Consider the following 17367-nt stretch of genomic DNA (forward strand, 5'->3'; position numbering starts at 1 on the left):
AGATTTTAGATTTATAAATTTTTTTATGGTCACTAAAATGAGGAAACCGCTAGAGTTACAAGTTTTTTTTTTTTAATTATATATATATATATATATATATATATATAAATTACTAATGTGATAAGTGGTTACTAGTAAGAAAAAAAATTGATGTGAGTGGTGTGCCCATATACGAACTAATAAGAATTTGCTACTAAAACGGTTTGTAAAAATGTTATAAAAAAGTTTGTGAGTATAGCATTACTCTTAAAAGAATCAATGATATTGTTAAAGGAAAATAAAATGTAATTTTATAGAACAAAATTGCTAAGATTAGTACACATATATATAATAATATTTTAAAAAAAATATATAGGGTGACCATTGCTCCCCCTAGTCGAAGGGTAGTTCCATCCCTACCCACAAGTATTCCCCTCCCAAAGCTTACACATGGTTGTTTTTACTTTTTAGGAGATCTAAGTATGGGGGACTAGTGCCTTGTTTAAATGAGATGTGATTAAGGCTTATTTACTTATTGATTAGTATAATCATATTTTAATTTTTTCCCTTCATTAATGCATCTTTGACCATTAAACTATGGTTTGAGTCCTCATTAAAAATCTGACTTACATATAAATTCTTAATGAGATTCTCCTTTTTTATCTTCTGTTTGTTTGTTTTTTTTTTTTTTTTTTTTAAATTCTTCTTTTGGGTAGCAAATCTCTTGCTTTAAACTGTATTTTTACTACATTCCTCATTGTTAGGTTGTCTGTTCATGATGAGCAATTAGTGCTCAAAGTCATAATATCAAACAAATACATTTTGGAACAATTTTGTTTCAGTCTTCTATTATGTGATCAGAACTGCAACTCAATACTTTGTGCTCCCTAAGTTAGCAATATCTATTTGAATTTGTAATCATACTGTTAGTCATGCCTCATAAGTTACCAATTTTATTATTCAGTGTTGCATGTGCACATACTAATATGACAGCCACTTTGTGTAGTTTTTCTCCTCTATCAGACGCATCTCTTTCTTTTTTGGTAATCATTTTGATAGTAAGAACTAAGAAGTAAGATGTCTCTTCTCTTTGCTTACAAATATGCTTTCCTTCTTGTTTTCCTTAAAATGTATTTATGGTTATTTTTGTTTAAACTTTATAAGCCATGCGGTGTGGGTGTAGGAAGTTCATAGATTCCTTTTCTTGCTGTTCAGAAAGCATATCTAATTGCATACCTAATGAGAAGATGCTATGGGAGCCTCCGATGGTCCAAGGCTTTCTGAAATGCAGAAGCAAGTACTTTAGACTATATAGAGGGAATTTGAATGCAGCTTGTTCCAAATCTGCTGAAGATCGATGTAAGATTCAATCAATTGTGTCAGCTGAGTTCTGCGTAATTCCAAGCAAGTAGATTGGGAAATTTTCCTCTACATTGAGTACTTACTTCACCGTGGTAAGAAATAACCTGATCAGCTCAGGAGCCCTGATACAATTGGGTGGTTGTCATTCAAAGTCAGTGTGTCTAAAATCATAAATCCTAAGCCTTGAACTAAGACATTTATTTGATTCCTATTCTGTTTTGGAGCTGAAATTTGTTTCTCATATTTGTTAAATCCCCTGTCCCAATTTCTTAGTATTTGTAAATTAAGATATGGTATGCTGCTTTGACAGTTGCAAATCTTTTTTACGAATGATTTCCCTATCCTCTTCATGGTTAGCATATATTATAGATGAACGTTATTACTTATACCAGTTCTTTCTTATATGGTTCCCTGTTTTGGCATTGGTAAATATTGCCGCTTATTGCCTGTTCGTGCTCTTCAACATATGCTTACTTCAAACCTAAATGTCCAAAGCATTTCCTTTGTGTTGCTTATGACATGACGGTCAATTTGTCATTCAGCCTCTTTCTTTCTTTTTTTTTTTTTTTTTTTTTTTTAAGGCTCAAATATATTGTTGGTCCCTAAAATTTGGCACGCGAGTGATTTTAGTACCTAAATTTTGAAGTAATTGTTTTTACTTTTTAATCCCTTGGATGACATGGCCAAACTAGAGAGTTGAGACTAATATGTCATCTATCCATAGGGACTAAATGCGATTACTTTAACCTTATTAAGAACTAAAATGAATCACTTAAAGTTTTTCAAGGACTCAAAACTATCACTTCAAGTTTATTAGCAACTAATAGTTATCACAACTTTAGGGACTAAAATGACTCATGAATTAAAAGTTTAGACACCAACAATTTATTTTGGTCTTTTTTTTAAAAAAATAAATAAATAATAGAAGGCAATAAGAAAAGAAATATGAGGGACTCTCCAACTACATCATTGCTAGTTCAGTCTCATTAGCAACCCAAAAAAGACTGGGGATCAAAATTATCAAATCCCAATTCTTATTTGAAAAAGCCAAGAGCCAATGTCCAATGACAATTACTTACTGATGCCTCCAAAAAAGAAAAATATAGGAGATTATTGCTAACTCAACGTAGGTGTAGACCGTGACATCTTTCTCAATACAATATGATGATGGCTATTGAACACTAATTAAAAAGGGTCAATTGTTTGGGCCTATCATATTTTTTTTCTAATAAATATACAAATGTGCAGTAATAATCCAAAACAAGCAATGTCACAGCAATAATTAAAAATAAAAAAGCAGACAACTTGTGAATGTGAAGACAACCCATTTGAAAATAAAATTAAGGCGTGTTGTGACAAGAAGAAGAAGAAGAAGAAGAAGGAAATGAGAGGAAAAACCCAACTGAAATACATTTAAGAAGAAGAAACCGGTTGGGCTAGATAAGGCTGAGTTTCAACTCAAATTTCAATTGAAGATAGTAGAAAAAGCTTCTAGATATTGATATTTCTCCTTTGCAATTCTCCCGGGAAAAATTGCTGAATAGACTATTTCCAGCAAAATATTAGGCGCATGGAATGCGTTCAAACTTATTTAGTTAGTTGGACTCTTTTTGAAAGTCGAGTTTGGCAAACTCGACTTTGGGTTGGAAAACAAACACTATAGTGGTGTTTTTTTAGTTCCTATAGCAGCGTTTATAGAAAACGCCACTAAAAAAACGCCACTATAGTGTTTGCTTTCTAGCCCAAAGTCGAGTTTGCCAAACTCGACTTTCAAAAAGAGTCCAACTAACTAAATAAGTTTGTACACATTCCATGCGCCTAATATTTTGCTAGAAATAGTCTATTTAGCAATTTTTATTCTCCCTGTTTGTAATTCTTTCTCACCTTCAATTCTAAACTTATCCACATAAAATAAATAAATAAAAGAAAATGGTAAACTTCTATTGTATCAAGATTCTTGAAACTCAATGCCATTTTTCAGGGTTTTTTTTTTTTTTTTTGTGTAATTGTAAACTCCTCTAGTCAACTATCTTAAGGCTTTGTTTGGTTTAGTTCTTAGGGCTCCTCATAAAAGATGCGTGTAGCTTTTTAAAATTTTACTCTCCCCATCCCAGTTTGTTTGTCCTCTATTCTATTTTGAAATGTCCCAAAATATTGTCCTGTTTCTAAAAATAAAAGTTATTAATTTACTAATGTTCCTAGTATACCCTTACTTTATTTTCAAAACTATTTAAAAAAGAAAACTAACAAATATTTAAAAAATCAATCTAATTGGGTCAACTTTTTAGTTGCCTCATTAAGAATAACTCTTTTTAAAATAAAAAATAAGAAATTGATAAATTTATTTAAGGGTAGTTTTGTAAACTTATACATTTTTATAAGGCAAACAAGACAATAAATGATGTTCCCCTTAAAAAGTTTGATTTTTCAAATATGACAAACAAATTGGAACGGAGGTAGTATTTTTTTGAATTGTTTTTACGTAATAAACCTTTTTTTTTTTTTTGAGAGAGAGAAACCTAATAAACTAAATAAGCTGATGAAAATATTCCTCATTTAAACGTTGACTTATTAGTAATACAATTCTCTTGAAGAAGATATTTAAGTGCAATTTCAAGTTAGTTTACTTTTTTTCCTTAATATTTATTTCACCCCCTGTATTTTGCAAAATTTTCAATCTTTAAAAGCATTTGTTAGCATTTGGTTCTATATTTGATAATTTGTTCTTTTGTATGGGTTCTTAAGTCTATTTTCAAAACTGAATTTCAGGTGGTGTAAGTATTTTGTAAAGAAGACATTAATTTCAAATGGACTTATAATTTCTCCAATACAATGGAACAATTTCTTTCTGCATTAAAATTCAGACGACTAACGTAGTGATAAAGCTAGCAATCACCTTTTCTGTTTTTCACTAGTTATATTCAGAATTTTTTTTTTCTTTTTTCTTTTTTTGACAAAGTACAGTTCCAAATATTAATAAACACCATGCCTTAAAACTAAACCAAATATAAAGTATTAATAGATCCAAAATATTTTCATAATTAATAAAGGATGGGTTGTTGTTAGGTAAGGCTTGGTCAATTAACATCCAAGATGTATTCTTTAATAAATAAGCTACAGTTCAAAGTTTCTGTTGTATGCTGCTAACAATTGTTGACTACAGCTCGTCTTTATGAGTCATGAAGTATAGAACCATATATTACATGAATTTCTTTCTGCATTAAAAAGAAACAGAAAAAAAAAAATTTATAATAAATTAAAAAGACCGAAGTCAATGATGACTACAGCTCATCTTCCAACATTTCTGAAAATATATATATTGGATGTTAAGTTGTTAACTGAGGAAGTCTTATCTGATTCGTAGTAAAATAAGCTACACCAGTTTTGAGAAAGTGACTATAGCTTCGTCCATTATTCTTTCTCCAATATGTCATAGCATCCACTCTATTTCTCTTCATTTCAAAGTACAATGTGCAAGCAAAAATTATGTGCAAGTCATATGTTATTAATTTCCATCTAATTTAAGTAAAACTAACGTTGGGTTGCAAAGTGTAATTAGTGTGATAGTTTATGGTTCATAGTATGCATTCGAATAATTTAAGCTGCAAAGTGTAATCTGGTGCATAATTTAGGATAGTAAAATATAATTTCCTCATGTTTGTGACTGGCCAATCATTTATTTTCTTAGTAACCACTCTTGGTATATGTGCAATAACTTGTTCAATTGCACTCTAGTTTGAAGATTGGAAAAGTTCAAAAAATTATTGGGTAATCACTCTTTCAATATCACTTTAATTTGTTCTCCAACACAAGCGTGACAATTTTATCATGGTGCTCATCCATTCGAGCCCGTATTTATCAAGTGCTTCATGGAATGTTTTCATTTTTCTTTACTTTTTTAACCAATTATCAAAAGGAAAAAAAATGGTTTGAATCCTTCCGTTGGAAACATTAGGTGTGGTTTTGAGAATTGTTAAAAAAGTTCTACTTTTTTCTTTTTGTCCCAGTTTTATTGTAAATATTCTAGTTTTTAACTTTATTTGAAATAAATTAACTTCTAGCTTTTTGTAGCTTATTTAATATAAAAGTTAGGAAAATTATACTTTTTTACCCTAAACAAACATATGAACTTGTTGGGATACAAGTTGAAAGCTATAAAAGTTATTTTTGTTAGAGATGCCAAACATTGCCTCAAATTTGCTGATCTGAAAATGCAGATTCAAAATCAATTGTTAAGTTCAAGTGATCAATACCAAACCTTCATGGACAAAGCCAAGATCTAATCACAATTATTTCAAAAGTCTCATACGAAAAGGAATATAGGGGATAATATTGTCCACGTTTAAGTGTGAACATGGTGACATCTTTCTCAACATTATAATATGATGATGACTATTGAAGACTATCTCAATTATTCTCAAATGGTAAAGCAAATGGGCTGTTATTTTTTTATTTAATTTTTTTTTGAGAGAGAGTTTCAACTTATGGCGTCCGCTCCTAATGATAGCTCTTTATCATCAGACCAAAACACCAATCAGTTTTTGGTGTAGGCGGGGATTGAACCCCAGATCTCTTATACAACCATCAGAGACTTTACCAGTTGAGTTAACTGGAACACACAAGTGGGCTGTTAAAGTAAATGTAAAAATGTGAAGCACTAATCTAAAAAATAATATAAAATGTGAGTTTCAGTTAACTTAACTGGTAAAGTATCTGATGGTTGTATAAGAGATCTGAGGTTCAATCCTCGCTTACATCAAAAACTGATTGGTGTCTCACTGTCTTGGTCTGATGATAAATAGCTATCATTAGAAGCGGACGCCATAAGTTAAAACTCTCTAAAAAAATATATATATATATATATATAAAAGAAGCTGTATAACAATAATAATTCAAAAAAGTAGACAAGTAGTGAACGCAAAAGTCATAAAGTGAAGCAAAAATCACACAATGAAAAAAGTTTCAGTCCATGACAATCCACTTGGGAAATTAAATAATAATAAAGAGGAAAGCGCGAGGAAATATCCAAGTGGTAGGGGTGTGCTCGGTTCGGTTTCGGTCGGTTTGTATAGGTATGGCCAACCGAAACCGAATATTTCGGTTTGTGAAATTCTCAACCGAAACCGACTGAAATGGCTGGAAAACCATCGGTTTCGGTGTATATCGGTTTCAGTCGGTTTCGGTCGGTTTTCGGTTTTCCAAAGAGAGGGTTATTGAGATTTTCAAAACCCTAAATTTAATCACATATAAAAAACAAATAGAGTAATAGAGAGAGAGCTGTTGAACAAATCAGAATGACAGAGAAAGAAAAATTTCCAACAATATTTGTTCAACAATTTACAGTATTACATACAGATTCCAACAAAAAATTGAAAATATTTTGATTTAGCAAAAGGGTCCAGACAGAACTTTACCGTTGCTGCACCATAGCAGGAGCCTACCACCATGCTTGAGTCTACCACCATGTCTCTGTAGTGAATTGAAGAAAGAACAGAGACATGTGACTTAGAGAGAAGAGAAAGGCATGGCCATGGTCCATGGGACTTAGAGAACGAAAAGAAAAGAAAAGAATGAGGCGGCTGGACTGAGAAGGGCAGAGACCAGAGAGAAAATTGGGGAAGGAACGAAGGGTAGAGAGAAAAAATTGAAACGAGAAAGGAAGAGACAAACAGAGAAAAAATTGAGAGAAAAAAATGGGGAGAGCGGCGGCTGAAGAAAAGGGAAGATTAAACAGGGGTATTTCGGTATTTATGCTACTACTAGGGTTTTAAAAAATTAAATAGCAAAAAATAAAAACGTCCCGCGCGAAGGCTCGAACCTGGGATCAGCTAGCTAAATCATAAGGAGCATACCATTAAGGCCACTGATCAATTATGTATTAATATTACATAAATATATATATATTCGGTTTGTTCGGTTCGGTTTCGGGTGAAAAAATCCAGCACCGAAACCGAAACCGAAAATTTCGGTTTTTAAAAAATGAAACCGAAACTGAACTGAACCGAAACCGAACCGAAAATTTGGCAACAGTTCGGTCGGTTTTGGTCGGTTTGTTCGGTTCGTCGGTTTTTTGCACACCCCTACCAAGTGGAAACTAAAGAAAAGAAGAAGAAAGTGGTCGACAACGACGACAAGGGCTACTCATTCTCATTTTCTGAGAAGAAAGAAAAGGCTACTCAGTTCTCATCTAGTGAAAGACAGTGGAGAAAAGTCATCTGTGTATTATTTCTCATTTGCAATCCTCCCAATTTGTATTTCTTTATCCCCTTCAATTGTAATCTCCTCTAGTCAATTATAGAATTTGATATGAAACCATTCCTAAAATATATGGTTTAAAATGTAAATTTGCCTAATATTTTTCTCCACTTGACTCTGCAACCTAATCTCATTCTTGGTGACTAAAACTTTTGATTAGCGACAATTTTTGGCATTACCTATTAATCTAGCAATGTCATTTTATACCAAAAGAAGCAATAAAAATGAATGAGCAATGCTAAGAATACATAAAATGACAATTTTTATCACAACTTGTTATGTGGCTAGTTGTGATTGGTCGCCAATTAGAGAGTTATAACAAAAATTGTACCATTTTATGAAGGGACTCTCTAGATCATTGCCTCCTAAGTCTCTTTGTAGCCACAGATATAGACTAGTTAGGCAGCACAATTACCCAATTTAATTCCCCTAAATCCCTTACTCGCTGATCTGATAATGCATATTCAAAATTAATTGTTAAGTCCAAGTCATCAATACCAAACCTTCATCGAAAAAGCCAATATCCAATCACAATTATTCCAAAAGTCTCATACGAAAAGGAATATAGGGGATAATCGTCCACGTTTAAGTGTGAAAATGGTGACAACCTTTCATAATAATATGATTATTGAAGACTATCTCAAATGGTAAAGCAAGTAAGCTGTTATCTTTTCCCTAAATAAATGTAAAAAAAAAGAAGTGAAGCACTAATCTAAAAAGTACTACAAAAGAAGCTGTGTGACAACAATAATTCAAAAAAGCATACAAGCAGTGAAAGCAAAAGTTATAAAGTGAAGCAACAATCATGAAGTGAAAAACAGTGAAGATTCTTCAGTCCATGAAAATCTAATTGAGAAATAAAATTACAAGAGGAAAAAGCGAAGTGAAAATAAAAGAAGAAGAAAGTGGTCGACAAAGGCCTACTTGAATTTGTAGTAAAAGACTACTCATTCTCTGTTTTGCAGGCTACTCATTCTCAAGTGAAAAACAGTGTGGAGAAAAACCATCTTGATATTATTTCTCATTTGCAATCCTCCCTATATGTATTATCACCTTCAATTGTAAGCACCTCTTGTAAGCTCTCGAAGTATACAATTCTTCTAAAGAAAATATTCAAGTTTAATTTTCAAGTGAGTTTATTCTATTAGCATTTGTTTCTATATTTGATGATTTGTTCTTTTGGATCTCCTAGGTTCCTACATCTATCTTCAAGTTGAATATCAGACGGTGTAAATCTTGGGTTTCAATTACGATTAGTGGACTCAGGACTGGAGGTTGGAGTTGAAATTTTTATTTATTATTTTATTTATTTGAATATTGCAAATTGGAGTTCAATTCTACTTATGTCTATATCATCTATTCATTTTTTATTAATTATTGAGACCACAATTCATGAGGTTGAGGTTGGGTTAGTTTGAATTTCTTTTTTTTTTTTTTTTTTTTTTTTTTTTTATGGGAGTTTGAATTTCTAATTGTTCTGTTTTTAATCAATTAGTTTTTCTTTTTATTAGTAAATTTCATTTGTAAGTGTGAGGGTATTTCATAAGGAATAAATAAGGGTTTTCTATCTTTTCAGTTGGTGGAATCACTTCATTTTATGTATTAATATTTTCTATTCTCTCTCATTGGTCACCTATTGTCTAACTATATTGGCTTAAATTTCAAATTGCAATGCTTTTATTATCAATGAAACTTATCGTTTGAAAAGAAAAGGCCAAATTGTTTGATCAATTAATGATAAAGAGGAATAAAAAACCTCGGTCATGCTTTAGACGTTCTACTTTATGTTCCACCAATTACATACTATCACATAGTTTTTTTTTTCCCTCTCATTTTCAAGTAACCAAAGTATATTGTTTTAAAAATAAAAAATCAAACACATTACATATTATAATTGATGAAGTATAAAATATAAAGTGAAACACTAGACTAGGACATGAGACTTTTGTTTGAAAATAAGAAGATTCAAAACAATTAAAATAAATTGGTCCCTTATGGAAACATGACTCTATGGTTTATTAATATAGAAATAATAGATCATGGAAAATTAAAATGTAAATTGTAAAGCATCTCTTAAACATGGCAAATCAAACAAATGTGTTAAACTTCATCACTTATTAATGATTTAATTGTCACTTGAACAAGTGTAATATGTGAAAAATTATATTTTTGTCTATGTTTTTTTACTGTCTTTACCTGAGAATAAATGCAATTATTATCATGTAATAATTTGTTTAAAAGTTTTAAATTCCATAATAAGATAAGAATGGTAGTTTAGAAAGACTCAATTATTTTGTTTCGAAAGAAAAGAAAAAAGTCAAAATTTTGGTCCATAAATTATATAATTTTTTTAATTCTTTTATCAAATTATCGTTATTTCATTTTAGTCCTTATTTTTTTTAATTTTTTTTTTTTTAGAATCTTACTTCTTAAATCTTTATAATAAACATTTATTGGTACCCCACCTTCCCCTACCATTATTATGCAATTTAAAAAAAAAAAAAAAAAAAAATCTAATGTAAAGACTAATTTACACGTCCTCCTCTTTTTTTTTTTGAAAGTTCACGAATCACATCCTTCAAGTGTTCTGTTTAATGTACAAATCACATATTAGACAACATCTGGTGTCATAAATACAAACTTTGTGGAAACAATGATATTTTAATTATTGAAATGTTCTGTTTTAAAAATATATATATATATATATATTGCAACTTTTTTTTAAAAATGAAAATGTTGCCAGTGACAAATAGAAATATTACTCACTGTTTAATTTAGATAAATACAACGATCATTGTTTAATTTAAATAAATACAAAAATCTTTGTATCTACACCACTTATGCCCCAAAAACAAAATCATTCTTCTACTTAACTGACGTACTGGTACACGTTTTGAGAATTAGAATACTTTCATGCATTATGTTTCTCACCTCTATTCTTTCTTTTTCTTTTTTTGTGCAGGTCTCCTAGGACCGGCAAGCAACAAGTCAAAGCATGGCATTCTCTTTCTCTTTGGATGTGATATAATTGGAAGAAAGGGAGCCTAAAAACTTGGTGACTAAAGCTAGGAGGGAGTTTGAACTGTGAAGTTAAAAATGGATCAGGCTGTAGTGGAACTCTTGACTGATAATATCATTTCAATCCTTTCAAATGAAGCATCTTTCTTATGGGGGGCTCGTGATGCAATTGAAGATATCAAAGATGAGTTGATAAGCATGCGATCGTTCTTAGTAGATGCTGATAGAAAGGGAGTAGGGAGTGAAGGAGAGAAGACTTGGGTGGCAAATGTGAGAGACATGGCGTATGAAGTTGAAGACATTATTGACTACTTCATGTATCACATGAATCGCCAACGAATTGGGGGTCGATCTTCCTGGATCCTTCACCACACCATTTACTTTCCAAAAAATATCTGGGTGAGGCGTCTAACAGCCACCAAGATACAAAAAATTAATGGGAAAATCAAGGGCGCCATACCAGAGAGAAACCAAAGATATGGTATTGATCGTATATATAGAGGGAACTAGTTCTAAAGATAATCAGAAATGGGTGGTGCGTCATGCCGAATCATCTCTTTTTTTTAAAGAAGACGAACTTGTAGGAATTGAAAAGAAAAGGCAATTGATAATGGATTGTTGATGGATGGAGAACCACATCTGACTGTCATTTCGATAGTTGGGATGGGAGGTTCAGGCAAGACCACACTAGCTGCCAACACCTACAATAATGATGATGTAAAGAAACATTTCGACTGTTGTGCATGGATCACAATTTCCCAAGCATATGAATTAGAAGACGTATTGAGGACCTTGATTAAGGAATTCCATGAGTCAAGGAAGGAAACAAATCCAGCAGACTTGTATTCCATGAACTACAGACTATTAGTGAAAACACTGGTGAATTATTTAGAGAAGAAAAGGTATCTACTTGTCCTAGATGATGTTTGGGACACAAACCTCTTGGATGAAATAAAGGTATCACTTCGAGATAGTTGTCTTGGGAGTAGAATCATCCTTACAACTCGAAAAGAAGATGATGTAGCTTGCCATCAAATGGGAGGTAAGCATCACATTCATAATATTGAATTGTTGCTAATGGAAGAGGCTTGGGAACTCTTTTGCAAGAAAGCGTTCTCAAGCAGTCCTAATGGAAGTTGTCCACCGGAGCTTAAATCTTTTGCTCAGGAACTTGTAGGAAAATGTAGAGGCCTACCTCTTGCAATTTCGGCTTTGGGCAGTCTTATGTACTCCAAGAATACGTCTCAATGGAATGAAATTTATAGCAGCTTGAATTGGAGTCTAAGTAACAATCCTGAGCTAGAAGCAGTGAAGACCATTTTGTTGCTTAGTTTCAATGATTTACCATATCAATTGAAGCATTGTTTCTTATATTGCTCCCTTTTCCCAGAAGATCATAAGATTCGAAGAAAAAGGCTCATTAAGCTATGGATGGCAGAAGGATTTGTAGAAAAAGTTGAAGGGTCCACTCTAGAAGAAGTAGCAGACAGCTATCTAGTAAAACTCACTTTCAAGAACATGCTTCAAGTTGTAGAGAGGAATCAATTTGGAAGGCCACATAGATGTAAAATGCATGATCTTTTGCGGGAGCTTGCTTTATCAATATCAGTCAAAGAAAAGTTTGGTGCTGTACATGGTGAAGGAGAAGAAATGAAAGAATGCAAAGTACGCCGCATTTCAGTGCACAAAACCGATGGAGAACTCAAATCATTTGTGGGTATATCAAAGCTCCGTTCTTTTCTTATTTTTAACAAGTCATTGAAAACATTGCCTCCAGGGAGTAAAATGTTAAGTGTTCTAGATTTGGAGGATGTCCCCATGGATGAATTGCCTGATGAAATATTCAAATTATTCAACTTAACATATCTAATCTAATCTAATCTAATCTAATACAATATATAAAAGCAGAAGCTTTTAACCAGGTGTTGACACGTTAGGGAAAATGGCCCCTTCAAGAACTGACATGTGGAGGGGTAATTCTTTTAAAAAATTCGTACGGTGCGTCTGAAAGACTCGCTTTCAAACACCAACCCGCTCATTAGAGTCCTCTTGGTATAAAAGGAAATTAACTGCTGAAGACAAAAAAGAAAGATTGCTACACGGATAAAAAAACGGAGAAAGAGAGACTGAGAGACCGAGAGAAAAGAGAGACAGAGAAATAGAGAAGCAGAGAACGGAGGAGAGAGAGATCGAGAGATCAAAAACTGCACTCTCTAAAAACTGAAACCCAAAACACACAATCATCCATTCTTTCCATTTGTTAACACAAACGGCCAAAAGAAAAGATTTTCCCTACCGATGAAAAAGAAAAAACAGAAGCCCATTGAAAGATTGCTTCACGGAGAAAGGAGAGAGCGATCGAGAGAAAAGAGAGACAGAGAAATAGAGAGGCAGAGATAGAGAGAAGGGTGCCAACAAATCTTCTGCCATCATTGTAAGGGCGCCTACCTTGCGATACAGAGATGAGAAGGAGACAGATATTGAGAGAACTACCACCGGTAAGTTTTTTTTTTTTTTTTTTTTTTTTTTTTTTTTTTTTAATTTTAAATTTTAAATTTTTATTTTCTTAGATCTGGGTATGGGTTTAAAATATGAATTGGTTTTGAGAAATTTGGTTGGATTGATTTTTATTTAGGTACTTGGGTAACATTAGGTTTTGATTTGATTTTTTGAAATTTGGGGGTTATATATGGTTTAGGTTTGGAAAGGGCAAAAACAGAGAAATAAGAGAGAAGGAGAGAGTTCTCCGTTCCCATTTATTTTTTTCAATTTCTTGGGTTTTGTTTTGTCGGTTATTGTTTTTTTGGTTAGAATTTTGTTCGTGTTTGACAGTTTTTTTTTTCTTCGTTTGCCACTGAAATTAATTTCTGAATTGTTTTTTTTTTTTTTCTTTTGTTTCTCCCTCCAGTTGCAGAATACCGTTTCCCTGTGCCGGATAAAGACATTGGGACTTCTGCAATAAAAGAATTAAAAGGTACAGTTAGATTTTAATTTCTTTGGTTCTTGCTAGAATTAAGATCCTTAATGAATGCAAAGATTGAAGTGTTCTCTTTACATTTGAACTCGCATGACTCAATTTGGATTGTGACTTATCATGTTTAAATAAGAAAAAATAGATTTTGAATTGTAACGTAATTAATATTTGCATTCATTGTTACTATTTGTCTTTTACTATATGTTTGTTTGATGTCTTTGAGTTACATTAGGTTTTGATTTGATTTTTTGATTCGTTTTAGTTTCTCAATATACTAAAAACTTTTGTGAGTATTTGGATTCAATTAATTTTGTGTTTGATTTTGGTTTAGTTTTAGGGTATTTATAATTGGTTTTGGATAATCAAGGTTTAGAAATCTTGAAAGCATTGGTGTCTGATGTTTGCTTCATCTTTATTGCGGTAATTGTGCACTTCTAGAGGACTTTTTTTTTTTTTCAATAATCAACTTATAGAGGACTTTATAACAGTTATTTTTTCACATAAATTTGAGAAGGGTTAGATGAATTTCTCAAAATTGGCTGTTTAAACGAAAGATGGCAGTGTATTGCGGCACAATTTTAAGTCAAAAGAAGAGTTAAATAAACCTGTTTTAATATATGGGTTCATGCTCTGCACCCATCTCCTCTTTGCAACATATATGGAAGGTTTGCATCATCTCACTGTTTCTTCTCCTATTCGAATTAGCATCTTCAATATATCTATGTTTTAACTTAAAATCTGATGCTTATACTTCAATTGTTTTTCTTCTTGAAATACTCTCCATGCAGTTTATTAAGTACTCTTTATGCAGTTTAGAGTTTATAAATACAAAAACCCACAGAAAAAGTAATGAGAGAGAGAGAGAGAGATGGTAGTAAGGCACAAAGGGAATGGCATAGATATAAATCTTAGACCACCACCACAGTTGGTCTCCAACCATTGAAATTGAGCATTAAGTATGATTTATGCTTGGGTATTTGGTTGGATTAGGCATTTGGGTTAGATTTGGTTTTGATTCAGGTATTTGGGTTCTCCATGCTTGGCATCGACTTCATCAGGTCACTAAATCTCTCTCTTTTAACTGAATTGTTGTGCTCTCTCTTTCTCTTTCTCATTCTCCTTTAAAAAAAAAAAAAAAAAAAAAAAAAAAAAACACAGATTATTAGCTTCTTTGAGAATCTCAGGGACTCTGCATGGGATGCTTTTTTAGTGCACGAGGTTTTGTTGAATTATCTTTTTTGTTTCCATAGAAAGTAGCATCTTAGAGATTTTTGCTGCAAATTTCAAAATTAAATGAATTTGAATTTTGGGTTTCTATGTGATCTTTTAAAGTTTGGAATGATTCTAGGAATATAGGACTGAACTAGAAGATCAGCGTTAAGTCAAACGGTCGACCTGTCAAGGTAATAAGAGAACCTGCATTTGGGTTTTTTAATTTATAAATTTTTTATGGTGTAGTTAAATTCTTAAAAAATACTGTTTGGGATTTTTATTTTATAAATTTATTATTGTGTAGTTAGATTCTTTATAAAAAAAATCAGTAAGAATTTATTTTTGACACAAAGAAACACAATTTCTGTTAATTTGTTAATCCATATCCAGATCTATGTGATACAAATGGATCCCACAGATCTAGAATTGAAGCCAAACACACAATCTGCTCGTGACATAAAATTTGAGGAACAAATGCTTAAGTGTCATGAAGAAAGTAAAGGCTTAAGTTGATTTTTTTGGTGCAGGTGGAGTTGTCCAAATCTCTAGGTAATTGGCAGTGATCTTGAGTCCCTAACATTAGTCAGGTAAAATGTGTAGGGACATAACTAGAAGTCTAGGGTAGTGTGTTTAATACATGTGCAGAGGCATATGTGTTCATGACTTTTGCTGGATGTTAAAAGAAGCTACATGATTTCCTATGTAGATACAAGTAGCTTTCCATCTTGGGCTTAACATTTGGAAAGTCCAAAATTAACTTTGTTATGCATGATGGATATATTCCGGTCCATGTCCTGAAATTAGTGCTTATAATGACACACACATTTACTAATACAAATAGATCAACCACCAACATTTCCCCTATACTTCTCTCTAATTGCAGATGGCAATTAATAAGAGTAAATTTATAATTGGTGGTTCAGCGAAATCTTACAAATCAAATGAATGAGTTATCATACTTCAGATCTTCTTAAAGTGGCTTTCTTGGATAGAATACCTTTATGGACCTAATATACATAGTCAGTAATCTCCAGACCAAGAACAATCAATTCCCAGAGTTGCAGAACTCTATAATCACTATGAATGGCAATAGAGTAAAAACTAATACTACACAATCATATATAACTATACGCACCATAACTGCCACACAAAAAAAAAAAAAAAAAAAAACCTAAGTGTCAAGCTTCTATTATGTATAGCTTCTATTATGTATGGCTACAGTAGGTGAGGTTAAGTAGTGTATTAACAGTTGCTCATAATTTTGCAAGAAGTGTAACCCAACAGTTGCCTCCTTTAACTAAAGAAATTTCACCTCTTGGCCAAATTTCTGGAGCTCTTTGACATAAGAAAAAAACAAATTCCTTTTGTTTTATGCCTTTTATCTATTTTTTACTGCCTCTTCTCTTCCCTTCTCAAAATTTTCATCTGCCAAGCTCTTATATAACTAGAACAGAAAATTATCAATCTTTGAACTTTTTTTTTTAATTATTTAATATCACCTTGGTTGGATAATGGTCCTCAAAGACTTGAAGAAATTTCCAATAATCACATTTTCGGCACCTATCTCACTTCAGTCAATTGTGCATCAAGTGTTTCTCAAGATGGAAGGTTGGCATGCCTATCCATTGAAGGTTATCAAGGTTAGTATTTTATCCTCTTAAGTTTTGTCAAGCAGCCTAAAAAATTAGGATTATTAGCATATAACATTCTTTGAATATGTTTGAAAAAATTACTACCAAATTTTGTCACTACCATTACTTTTCTTGACTAATATGAATTTTTTTATGAATTGATTTGTCCTCCAACATGAATCATGATTGCAATAAAGTTGATTTATGAATGAAAATTCATAGTCTCCTTTTTAAAATTTTCTTTCAGGCTTTACTATGGCGTTTGATTACTACAAAGGCAATGCTTCAATAATTGATGATGTATTTGCAACACTTGGATTAAAAATTCATGGTGACAAAAATGTCCCTTATGTGGGACATTTTTAGGGTATTAGTTCTTGGCAGGAATTCAATGAATTCTAGAGAAATACATAATGAGAGTTCCAAGTAGAAGACTTGGTCTTGGTGCCAAAGAATATATTTCTCAGTGTGTTTGGCCAAAGAAAATGTATATTAGAAGCTTCAAGGATGATGAGAACTCATTATAAATGAATTATTACACTTTTGTTAAGAAGTTGAACAATGGTGAGACATCACCCTTTCATTCTCTTTATAAAGATGTTTGTGGTTAAGCAAAAATATCTTCCTTCTAAACTCTATTCCATAGTGATACAATGATTGGAAAATTATGCGCTGGGCATAATTTGGTGGTTTGCATACAAGACTTTACTACTCTTAGGAGCACTATTGGGCATATTTGTTAAAACATCAATACCATGTAGCTCCTTGACAATTAGTATCTTTGTTGTAGCTAGCTGATAATATTCAATAATTACATTGAGGAATGTACTTCATAATGATTTGGAAATTTAAGGATGATTTTTTTGCCTCATGTTGATGAAATATTTAGTTTTGGTATCTATTTCTCAAACCATTTATTGCTATATAGGAGTTAGG

The 17367-nt window shown here is 32.1% G+C and overlaps 3 protein-coding genes across 8 annotated transcripts in view; all 3 read left to right on the forward strand.

Moving 5' to 3' along the window:
• The window catches only part of LOC126700181 (disease resistance protein RPM1-like), an 83943-nt gene extending 82350 nt beyond the window's left edge, over window positions 1-1593 (forward strand). For all 6 annotated transcript variants that reach the window (XM_050398224.1, XM_050398222.1, XM_050398225.1 and 3 more), the window contains one exon: window positions 1195-1593. The gene's annotated coding sequence lies outside the window, so the exon portion shown is untranslated. The remainder of the gene's footprint in view (window positions 1-1194) is intronic.
• LOC126700184 (disease resistance protein RPM1-like) overlaps window positions 1-17367 on the forward strand; it is a 42033-nt gene that overhangs the window by 20756 nt on the left and 3910 nt on the right. The gene's annotated exons all lie outside the window — the stretch shown is intronic.
• On the forward strand, window positions 11236-12489 carry LOC126699742 (disease resistance protein RPM1-like). The gene has a single exon (XM_050397712.1). The coding sequence runs from the start codon at window positions 11236-11238 to the stop codon at window positions 12487-12489; it is 1254 nt and encodes a 417-aa protein (XP_050253669.1).

Source organism: Quercus robur, chromosome 9, assembly GCF_932294415.1.
Source record: "Quercus robur chromosome 9, dhQueRobu3.1, whole genome shotgun sequence".
Lineage (NCBI taxonomy): Eukaryota > Viridiplantae > Streptophyta > Magnoliopsida > Fagales > Fagaceae > Quercus > Quercus robur.